The sequence below is a fragment of the Rhipicephalus sanguineus genome, chromosome 1 (genome assembly GCF_013339695.2).
Source record: "Rhipicephalus sanguineus isolate Rsan-2018 chromosome 1, BIME_Rsan_1.4, whole genome shotgun sequence".
Taxonomy (NCBI): domain Eukaryota; kingdom Metazoa; phylum Arthropoda; class Arachnida; order Ixodida; family Ixodidae; genus Rhipicephalus; species Rhipicephalus sanguineus.
The window spans coordinates 160,653,763-160,665,261 of record NC_051176.1 but is presented as its reverse complement, the minus strand read 5'-3'; the positions used below and the strand labels follow the sequence as shown (position 1 = coordinate 160,665,261).

General features: G+C 48.5%; 1 protein-coding gene across 2 annotated transcripts; it reads left to right on the top strand.

Moving 5' to 3' along the window:
• The first annotated feature begins 2,068 nt into the window (after window positions 1–2,068).
• LOC119401258 (uncharacterized) lies at window positions 2,069–7,564 on the top strand. Of its 2 annotated transcripts, none has more exons than XM_037667951.2 (3): window positions 2,069–2,244; window positions 4,631–5,100; window positions 5,897–7,564. In XM_037667951.2, the coding sequence occupies exons 2-3, from the start codon at window positions 4,786–4,788 to the stop codon at window positions 6,839–6,841; spliced, it is 1,260 nt and encodes a 419-aa protein (XP_037523879.1). In that variant the 5' UTR covers window positions 2,069–2,244; window positions 4,631–4,785; the 3' UTR covers window positions 6,842–7,564. The 2 variants fall into 2 exon arrangements, with proteins under 2 accessions (XP_037523879.1, XP_037523870.1); XM_037667942.2 differs by having other exon boundaries at window positions 4,612–5,100.
• The last annotated feature ends 3,935 nt before the right edge of the window (window positions 7,565–11,499 follow it).

Here is an 11,499-nt window from a genome sequence, read left to right as displayed (position 1 = left end):
ATGCAACAATTTAAGGCATTCATTATTACGTCGCTCGAGCAGAGGTTGTAGACCTAGCGTAAGAAGGAGAGAAGTTCCAGTCATAACGACGGTATATATATGAAACGGATTGTTTTCTTTTGTACTGATTCAAGGGTGTTGGTGTCAGATACCTTATATAAGGGCTCCAGATGGGGCAGCCATATTGGCATCAATATCTGCCATAACATGTTGCAACATCGCGACTTAGAGTGAAAGCGCATTTAGATTTGGCCCTCGCGGGGCACACTGTGTCTCAGGAGTTTTTTTTAAAACGAAGCATTTCTTAGCGAACCCAAGGCACATTGATAATTTCTATCTATCTATCTATCTATCTATCTATCTATCTATCTATCTATCTATCTATCTATCTATCTATCTATCTATCTATCTATCTATCTATCTATCTATCTATCTATCTATCTATCTATCTATCTATCTATCTATCTATCTATCTATCTATCTATCTATCTATCTATCTATCTATCTATCTATCTATCTATCTATCTATCTATCCGCCTATGTCTGCGTGCTCTCGTGGTCGGCTCCTTAGCTTTTCACTCAGGCTATCAAAATCGGTCGACGAGGATACGAGTACATGACGAACGCAATTCACAGGTCATGACATGAATAACGTGAATTGCTTGCCGCGTACGTCGTGAAACCCTTTCCACGGGTAACATCTGGCACATACCCGCATGCCACGGCCTGTGGTAAGCGATGCTCAGTGGTAGAGCATCGGACGCGTTATCCGAAGGTCGCAGGTTCGGTCCCTGCCGGCGGAAAGTTATCTTTTCGTCCACTTTACTTTCTTCACCTTTATATCCTAATTACTACAAATGACATCTCACATACTTTCCTTGGCATTATGTGTCAATTCTGTGTGATATTAGTGTTTTTAAATTAATACAATAATAAAATAACTTCTGTGACGTGAAAGAAACGAAAACGTTGTCCATTTCATTCGCCTCAATTTGTAGCCGGTTTCGTCTGAGACTGCTGACAGTTACTCAGCTCAGATAATTCAGCCAGTTCAGCTGTTCGCGCGTGGGTATTGCTGAGCGTTGTACGCGTTTTAATAAGCCGGGTTCAAAACTTAAGGACGAAAGTAGCAGTAGGATATGGAACAGCTTACCTTGAGCATGTATACTTTCACGGCTCTAAGGCGTATACGGTTCGCTTGGCCCCCGGAAGTGAAAATGCAGAGAGCCATCAGGGGAAAGGAGAGCGAAATGAGGAGCGGAACTTCACGGCCGCTTCTACTGTGTTTGTGTTTCCATATTTTACGTCATCCATTATTATACTAAAATAGCAATCGAGATTGTACTCCTGACATACAGTGCTCATGGAGCGAAACTCATAACTTATGGCTAAGTAATGCACGTAGTTTCGCTTCCACAGCCTGCAGTTCGTGTCACATCGGCGCATTATTGGTTCGTACATTTACACCAGAGCAAACGTCACTTTTAGTGGCCAGATTCGTAGCGACACGGCACGGTTATCTCAAGCAATTGTGCATGCCAATTCTTATGCTCAAAGCTTTGATGTCGCGCGCTTCATAACTCAATGAGCCCTTGCTGCTGGAAGGTGTACTACATTGTGTACAGTTTCCACCTCCTGGCCTTGCGATGATCAGTGTTACAGCTTTGACGGCAGCGCCATAACACAAATCCCAGCGAGCGGTAAAATTACAAAATTGGCGGGACGCCTCCGATCGCTTGCACGTGTCAAAAGTGTGCGATATTTTTTTTAAAAAAGCTCGGTATGGTCGCGATTTAGATATCATTGAAACGCCAACGTTCACAAGACTGATTTCGGCAGAGCTCACCGCACCACACTCGGACGAGTGAAGGAGCGCGAGTGCCTTTCTTTATCATTTGGAATAACTTCCAATTTTCAGCCCTGGTAGCTGACGTCGGCGACGCTACAGCGATAAATGAAAGCGTCGCGGCGCCATCTATAACCCCTCTGGGTGGTAGTACGTCACGTGGCTATTCAGAGTAGCGAGTTGCGTCAACTTTGCCGAACACATCTTGACTTGGCCGTCGTTCCCTCACACGCCCACCATTGCCTCGAGTTCCGCGTTCAGGCTAACTTGTAAAATGAACGCATTACCTCAAGAACCGTTATTAGCGCGAGAAAAACTACCGTTGCTGACCGAATTTGGGTGGCCGTGACAATGCAACTGACCTCAATACTGCTTTGCGCGCATCGAGGGGAGTGAAGGTAAGTGAAACTTTTTGCTGTGCTTGGCGCCGAGCTATCGTAGATATATATCGACTGAATGGACAAGCCAGGTTTCTTTTGTTCGACAAGCGGAGTTTGCTGTCGAAGTGCAACGCAGAAGTGAAATAGAACAGGTATTACCACTGCGTTCTGCGAGCAGAATGCTTGTGAGCCCAAGATGCGGGATAGCTTCGAATACCGATTGGCTCGGCTGTCGAAAGCCGGATACCCTCATTCGGTCACTTCGTCTGTGGCAATTTTCCTGCAACGCAATTCTGGAAAACGAGGCAACAGCTGGTGAGCAGAGCGGTCAAAGGCTGATAGTCATGCCTTATGTATACACAAGATGAGTAACAATATGAAAGTGGCTCAGATACGGAGTGCCTGCTGTATTTTCTGCACCCAACAAGCTGAAGTTTAGAAGTGGTTTGGGCAAGTTGGTTGGTGTTCATCTTGCGAGTCAGCGCCCATCCGGTTGTTTCTTTCTTCGCCCTTGTGTTGCGCAGTTTTCAAGATGAATACCAACAAGCTGGCCCACGAGTTCCCCTGCATCATGGGCATCTAAGAGTGGCTGCCAAGTGAAGCGCACCCCCCCCCCCGACCACCCCCCCCCCCGAAATTTTGGTGAAGTAGGTGTTTTTACCAAAAATAATGAAAATAGATGCTTTTCTGAAATAGTCAAGGTTTTCAGCGAGTGCCCCCCCTCCCCCCCGAAAAAAATTCGTGGCTATGGGCCTGGTTTGTTTGCATCAGCTAGCGATAGATAGAACGCAGGTCAATTTCACTGGTAAATTTGATTCTTACACTTGGGGGGGGGGGGGGGGGGCAGGTCCAATTTGTTTCTTACTCACTTGGCAGGTCCGCTGATCCGATGGCAGGTCCGTTGATGTTAATCCGACATTGGGTCTAAGCCAGGCCCGTAGCCAGGAATTTTTTTCGGGGGGGGGGGGGGGGCACTTGCTGAAAGCCTTGACTATTTGAGAAAAACGCCTATTTTCATTATTTATTTTCGGTAAAACACCATGTATCATAAAAATTTCAGGGGTGGGGGGGGGCGGGCCCCCTTCCTGGCTACGGGCCTGGTCTGGGCAGATAAGTGGGGTCCAGTGTCATTTCGTGCTCTATATCTCATAGGGAAAAAAAAATTCGGGCGGGGGGGGGGCACGGGCTCAGGCCTGGTGTGCCCCCCCCCCCCCCCCCGGCTACGCCACTGTCGTCATCCTTGCCCCGCTGCCTCCTTGCGCCATGGCCATGGCTCTAACCCAAGATGTTCAACGATACGAGCTCGTTCCTCCTGTGCAAACTACGAATCGTAAGGCAGCAGCACACCTATGGGTTGAACTGGCGAACTCGCCCAGTCTTTATTGCGTTGGCAGCAGGACCGTAAGCATGGGAAAATCTTCCGTTGAGTCCTTATGAAGCTGGCAGCGAACAAGTCATGAGTGCGCCTGGCGCTCACGCGCTAAAGACGGCGGCACGGCGCGCTGGACGGGAAGGGCGCCGGAGGGTAGAGGAACAATGGAAAGTTGCGAAGCCAAACAGGTGTGTTAAGCCACCGTAGCCACTGTGCCGCAACAGTCAAGTTGACTATACTAATCGGTTTTATCGCTGAACGAAGTTGACGATTTCCTTGTCGGTGTTCTTGCCTTTCAGAATCCAAGAAAACAATCAACATGAATCGGGCACATTATTACCTCCGCCGTTTACGAAAGGTAGCCGCTATAGTTATGTCAGTGCGCGTATAATGAACATGGATGCGAACAATTAAGTTTACGCCTCAAATAAAATGCTCCATGGAGCAACACGTTCCCCGTGTGCGCCCCCAGACGCTTGCTTCGCCGGTATTCAATGGTGCGGAGAAATGCGGTCGCACGCCTTTGGAATAGAAAGTAAGTTTGTACAGCATTCACATGTGCAAGAATATGCGCCGCCTCGGATAGAGCAAAATGGACTTCGGAAAAAGAAAAAAAAAACTAGCGTCCTACGACGCTAGTTCAAATGTCGTATATAGTAATTTGAATACTGTCCTTGCATAAGATTATACTATTAAGAATATGAGATTGGGATTTGCGGCTAAAGAAGACGCAAGTACAGTACGGTCCACTGTTAAAGGGAACACTCCAATGAGCGCCTTTCTTTTTGCTGGCCCTTTAACAGCAAGTGGACCGGGAAACATAGTGTTCATACCCTGCACGAGTCTGTCAAAAAGAGGCATAACTGTCAACGACCAGTAGTTTTATGCAAATCTAAGCCACTGTTTTTGCAAGAGAGCGTAATCCAAACATGCCCTGCATGCAAAGTGTTCCCTTTAACAGTGGACTCGTCTGTACATCAACACTGCGAATAATATACCTTCACGCTGTACAGATGACTACGGAGATTCTAGTGACTCCGGCCGAAGATGCGCCCCTGACATGCGGGCAACAGCTGCGAGAGGACGAGAGTCTACAGTCCTCGGACTCCAACAGCGTCTCACCGCAGCTGCAGATAGTGTGCAGCAACAACAGTTACGTGGGCATCCGCTCTGGCGCCTTCCTGGACATGCACAGCCCGATGGAGGTCTCCACTTCGGTGGTGCTCAACTTCTGCCGGAAGAACGTGCTCCGCCACTACTTCCGGCTCCTCGCCATGGTCGGTTGGCTGCCCCTAGTGGAAGCCAGCGAGCCTGTGCGCTGCCAGCCCGCGCTGCAGACACTCAATGTCATGTACAACGTGGTCGTCTTTGTCGTGCTCTTGATGGGACAGATGCTGCAGTACGCGTCCTGCTTCCGCAGGGACGGCATTGTCAACTACAGGTCGTCGGTGCTCCACTTCGACACCCTCAAACACTTCGGATGGGTCGAAGGAAGTGACGCGGTAATTATTACGGTCTTTACGAGAATTTTCCAACGAGTAGGACTCCTATTTAGCTGCTACAATAAGCAAAATAATTTTTGAGAGGGAATACAGACCTATAACTACACTTAAATATACGGTCATCTGATCAAGGTTAGAAGGACGTCATAGGATGTCCCGTATGAAGTGAGATTTCGCTTTATTTTCAGTAAAGACAGGTCGTCTTGAAAATGCGCGATCGAGCCTGCTACTGCGTACGGGAGAAAAGGAAGGACAAAAAGTTGAAAGAGGATGACAGTACGACAGAACAAATGAACAGTAAAAGATAAGATCTACTAAGTGATCACTACTTTGAATTTAAGCTAGTCGAAAATTACAGCGATTCTGGGGGGAAAACAAAAACGTGGTGAAAACGCTTTTTCGACTGATATATATATATATATATATATATATATCCGCCGAAGTTCTTACCGCTGCGCTACACACACACACACACACACACACACACATATATATATATATATATATATATATATATATATATATATATATATATATATATATGTGTGTGTGTAGCGCAGCGCCGCGGTATTATTAAACTCGATAATTTACATGCAAGGAAAACCAATGCTACCAAGTCTTAGTATTTGTATCATCGAAATAACGAGATAATGTGCTCGCCACTGCACTCTCTCCTTTTGACGTACGGGGCATATCAGTCAATAACGAATGCTATAACTTGCGAGTAATTAAGCCGCCGAAGTTCTTACCACTAAACAAATTGATTGCAGAGCCTGAGTGCGTCTTTTCATTGCAGACATGTGGCGGCAGCTGGTTCGCCGTGTACGTTCTACCATCGGCAATGCAGACCTCTGCGTACGTAGTCGCCTTATTGCACATGCGCTCGAGCGAGTACGAGCAGTTCCAGGCGCTTGTGGAAAAGGTGTTCCTGCAGCTAACCACCAGCGGCGTCTGGAACGTCGCCAGGAAGCGCATCACCCGTCGTCTGCACGCAGTCTACGCTGCCGGAGTGCTCTGGATCATCTCCTCGTTGGCGTCACAGGTGCTCAACATCTATGCCGGCGGCACGCTAAACTTCCAGTGGATCTACGTCTCCGAGGGCGACGAGGACGTGCACTACTTCCTGCTCGCGGCGCTCGTGCTGATGCTTATGTTCCACGACGTCGTGAGCATGACCCTGGCCACGAGCTACGCTATCCATTGCCAGCTGGTGCTCGTTTATCTACAGAACATGTCGCAGGCTGTGCGCGAGAGGCGAACGACGTTGCTCGAGTTCTACCGTGGCGTCGGGGAGGCCCGCAAGAGCGTCCGGTATCTCAACAAGAGGCACGCGCTCGCTGTGACCGTGCAGACAATGTGGGTCGCCTCGAGGACGGTGGTCTGCTTCTACGCCCTGTTCGGCACGCCGTGGACGCAGTGGCAGCGCTTCATGGCCGCCTGGCTCAACGTGGCCGTCTGGTTCTCGCTCCTGCTCATTCCCCTGGTGCAGGCGAGCCGGCTCAGCTCCGAGTGCAACCACGTCCGGGAAGTTGGGCTGGAGATAATGGCGCGCCCTTTCGGCTACGCCAACGTGCCGTCGTCGGAACTGGACACGTTCCTGCTCTTTACGTCCTCACTGAGGATGCAGGCCAAGCTCTGCGCCCTGCCCGTGACCAAGCGCACGGTCGTGTTCCTCTTCCTGTTCATAGGACTCAGCTTGTTCATATCCGTGCAGCTTGACATCGTTCATTTCAGGCCCTAGGCGATTATTCAGAGCCTTGCGTCGCGGCGTGTGTAACTTAAAAATGCGTTCTTTCCCTTGTTTATTTTTCTCTTTGCATGCGTTTAAAAAAAAGCTAATGTTATTTTTTCTCTGAGAAACTTTTACAATACTCTTGCGTAGAAATTTCTATAGCCAGCTGTCTACTTGAGTGTTACTAAAGCTGCGCAGTGTTTACAGTTCCGAACCTCTCACTTGTTACTATACATATACCATACTCCGGTACAGTGTATATACATGCTCTCATTCGGCGTGCATTCGTCAGTTAAAACAATCAGCACAGGTGACCTGTAGATGTAGTGACAAGCTGCCGTAATCGGCGTTACATTTACAAAAGCATCCACATCGGGAGCTCCCGACATCGCAAAGATATGTATTGGCCTATTTTTACTCATAACTATGAAAAAAAAAACATTCCTCGCAGAACACCGTTCCTAGAAGCATGTCTCGTCGGAAGGACAAAAAAAATTATTGCAAGAGGTAACGACTCACTCAAACAACGCAATGTTACGAGGTGCAACGTCGCCGTCGGTGCCGTCGGCGTGCTCCTGAAAACAAAAGCTGCATCGTCTAGAGCTGGAATCTTTCCCTTTCAACTACCAGTAAGTGATAATTTTTCCCAATGACTGTATCTGTTTTATCCTGAAAATTTTATGTCAACATTTATTTGTTGGTTTTATGAGATTAAATGGAATTTTAACCGAACTATTTTATGGTAAAGATATATCTACGCAATGCGCTTAGCCGTTCCCAGTATCCATATTACTGCTGTGTTCGTGGACTATTGGGATCGTATTGTTCACGTTATCGTTGATAAGTCACTGGCATCTGTGAATTAAAGTGCATAACCTCCCTAATCTTGCAATTAATAATTTTTTTTTTGTTTTAAGCGATATAACCCCGAACAGGAGGCACTATACAGGAGCCTATAGTGGGAATAATTTGACAATCTGGGGTCCTTTAACGTGCACCCAAACCAAAGCACACGGGCGTTTCTTTTCACTTTGCCCCCTATCGTAACGCTGCCGGCGTGAACCGAACCCGCGTCCTGTAGTTGAGCAGCGCAACAACTTGGCTGCTGAGCTACCACGGCGGGTATCCTGCCTGGCCTTGCCGTTTTACTTTGACTGTTGTGGCTATACGTGATATCAGTGTTTCCTATAACAGTCATGAAATAAATATAGCGCGAGTTGCCACTGACAAAGAAACTGCTCCCTCGATCTATTCCCCTTTCCTTTATCACAGTGGCAGTAACATGCACTGATGCTGAGCCCCAATTCGTTGTTCGTCCTCGGCCTCGGCGAACGAATTACGGCTACAGTGGAACGCAAAATGTCCTGTAGCGCAGCTGTGCTGCTACTACCTGGATTCCGTACCTTGGTATTTGGGTTATATAGCTTAATTTCGTAGGCGGTTGCAGAAGATGCAGCTACAACTTCACTCCAAGGACTAATAAGATGTCCCTCGAGAAATGCGGTCATTCTTACTGGCCTCAAGTGCGCATTTTGACACTTGTCGCATGGTATAGTCTATGTAGTAACTTGTTTATTAACATAAGGACGGTGAGAAAAGTACTGCTGATGACGCTGTAGTTTTTCAGCTACATCTGCTGAAAGCTGAACGACTGACTGCAAATAGTGAGGAAATTGGTTGAGGGGGGAGTGGGTGAGAAAATTTACGTATAGGGGACAAAGCTAGCGCTATTCACGTATTAAAAAGTATGGAAATCAAGGCGACTAGTCTGCAATCAAGTTTTGTCTAAACCTATTAGATCCAAGGGCTAGAAACCATAATATATAAAGTTTCAGTGTAGATATAGTGCCGAATGTTTGTCGCTCCGTAAACGAAAAAGTTTGTCCCGCGCGTGCGCTTTTATGTCTCGCAAAAATTGACTGTTTGGCTCCGCCAAGCAACGTAGTATTATGTGAAGGCACATTCGAGAGCCGCGGACAACGCGAAACCCTGTTGGAATTTCGAAGAACGCGCAAGTGTGACAGGCACGCTGTTGAAACGGACGAGGAGTGCTAATCCCGACTGTCCGAAGCAAACTCGTACAAGCGCCGCACGTCCGAGGAATGCCTGGGAGCACAGGCCGAGGCCATTTACCCCTCTGATCTCAACTGAAGCCTCGTGTTCTTTCCTGACACTCCCGAAATATCGATAGTTGGGGTAGAATTGCTTTCGCACTGAACTATGAGCAACGCAGAATTGCTACCTTACAAAGAACCCGCATAGATCAAACCCGCAAAAATACGGTAATTAGTTATATCGTATAATTCGATATAGAACTTCAAAAAAATTTCGTTGCGCAAGTTGGCCTCACGGCAAAACAAGGGAACTTTTTATTTTAGTTTTTATTTCTCCGTGGTTTTAGTTGGGGGGGGGGGGGGGGATTATACGTTAGAAAATGATACCGATGTAAGCAGCGTCTCAACATCTTGATACACAGCTGTGCGTACTCGTCGTGCGCCGGAAGCCTCTAGTCCGCCTTGGCCCTGGTGTCTGCTTTGTTCTACAATATCATACTCGTAACTCGGCGTGCTACTTGAGATGCTGTACGTATAGCGGCGATGTCAGGCTTCTGTTCTCCACGTTCGAGTGCATTGATTATCACCAGCTTTGCGGAGAAAAGCAGGTTCTTCCGTTTCACGGCTGCCACCCCATTAACAAAGGGAGCAGAGAATCGCGCAGAAGCGGACGGCGGCCCCGGTGACAGTACACGATGGGCCGACGGGCGTGCCACCGAGGAACCTTGGGAGAAAACACATGATGGCGAATGAATGAAATCCCGTTTGTTCCACATTGTAATGCGCCGAGTGTGCTGCGGTGGAAATCGTGATGGCGAGCGGTAGTCACTACTCGCTCAGCACGGCGCTCTGCTAATCACGCCGCTTGCTCTCCCAGATGCATGTGGTAAGGACCCTTTCCGTGAGGAAAACTCAACTTGTGAGGGCGTTTCACGATGCCTGGTGTTCGACATATATATGAAGTGCTTCCGCTATATTTGTTCGATGTAGCCTTAAATTTTCCTACGCATTGAAAAGCGTCGAGGTGTTCGAAAATACAGTCGAAATCGCAAAAAAAAGAGTAAAAGAAAAAAAGAAAAACGTGAATTACTTCGACATATCGGATAATTCTAGTTACAACTTTTAGTGAAATTAGTTTGTTTGACGCGAATTTTGGCGCGCGAGTTGACTTCATGGCACTGCTCCAAATAATGTAAGAAAGACTCCTTCACTGTAATACGTAGTTTTTATTTTTATTATTCTATATTTTTTCGCAGTTTGTAGTTGTGGATGCGAGTCTATACGCAGGGGCGAGTTATACGCTAGGAAATGTGGTATCGATGTAAATAGAGCCTCAAAATCTTCATACGCACTCGTTGGGCGCCGGAAGCGTCTAGTCTGCCTTGTCCCTAATGTCGGCCTCGTTATTCGATACCGTACTCGGCGTGTTTATTGGGATGCTGTACACAGCGGCGACGTAAGGCTTCTTTTAGATGCGAAGTATCTTAAGGCGGAGCTCAATCCGGTGGTGGTGGTGTGCGGCGTGACCACCCTTACTGCGCATGCGCATACCCATTCCACACACTTCCTCTCCACTTCCCCTCTCCACTTTCCCTCTCCCCTCCCCCTTTCCACTCTTCCTCTGAAACGCGCGCTAGACATGCCGACGCAATGCCTGCGCAACGCCGCGATGAGCTCGAGCGCATGCGCGTCCCCTCCCCTTCTCTCTCCACTCCTACGCTGTCCCCCTCTCGCCCGCCTGTCGACCGCGTTCCCCGCTCGCCTTGTGAGAATTAACGGCCAGGCTAGATGGAAGATATAACGCGCGTAGCGTCCCTCTTCGCGTTCCACGACGCGAGGTCGGTAGCATGTCCAACGAACGCCAACGGAACGCGATCGTGCAAGTGCTCTGGCTTCGCATCGCCTCATGGTCCCCTTTAGCGGGAGATGGTGCAATTTTCCTCACGTTCGACTGTACAGATTATCGCCAGCTTTGCGGAGGATAGCGGGTTCTTCTGTGTTACGGCATCCATCGCGTTAACAAAACGAGCGGAGAAGTGAACGGTGACCCTACACGACGGGCCGGCGGCGCAACGACGAGGAATCATGCAAGAAAACACGCGATGGCAAGCGGTAGTTTCGACTCGCTCCACGCGGCTCTCTCCTAAATCACACCGGCCGACCATGGGATAACCTGGTGCCTGGCACATGCCGGTGTGTACGGCAACCAACGGGTGGACCACCTCGCTCGAGACATGACAGCCCGAGCCGCGGAGCACTCCGCCCCAACGAACGCCCCCACGCAAGAAATTCTAGAGATGCAAAGGTTCTGACGACGATCAAAGGCTCTTCCCCATCCCCAAGCTCAACAGGGGCCAGGCGAGGGACTGGCGCCGACTACAGACAAACGCACCTCACTTGCAAAGACTACACAAGATGTATCCCGACAGACACGAAAACAAATACCCTTGGGCTTTAGTGTGGGAGGTTTCATTCTTTTTTTCTTTTTTCATACATCACAATAAAGAAAGTGTGGAGACACGCCAACACCCCAACACATCACATACGAATGCCAGAGGCGCCCAGCAGACGCCGTCTCGCCGCTAGTCAAGGACTCACTCGTAAACTGGTCGT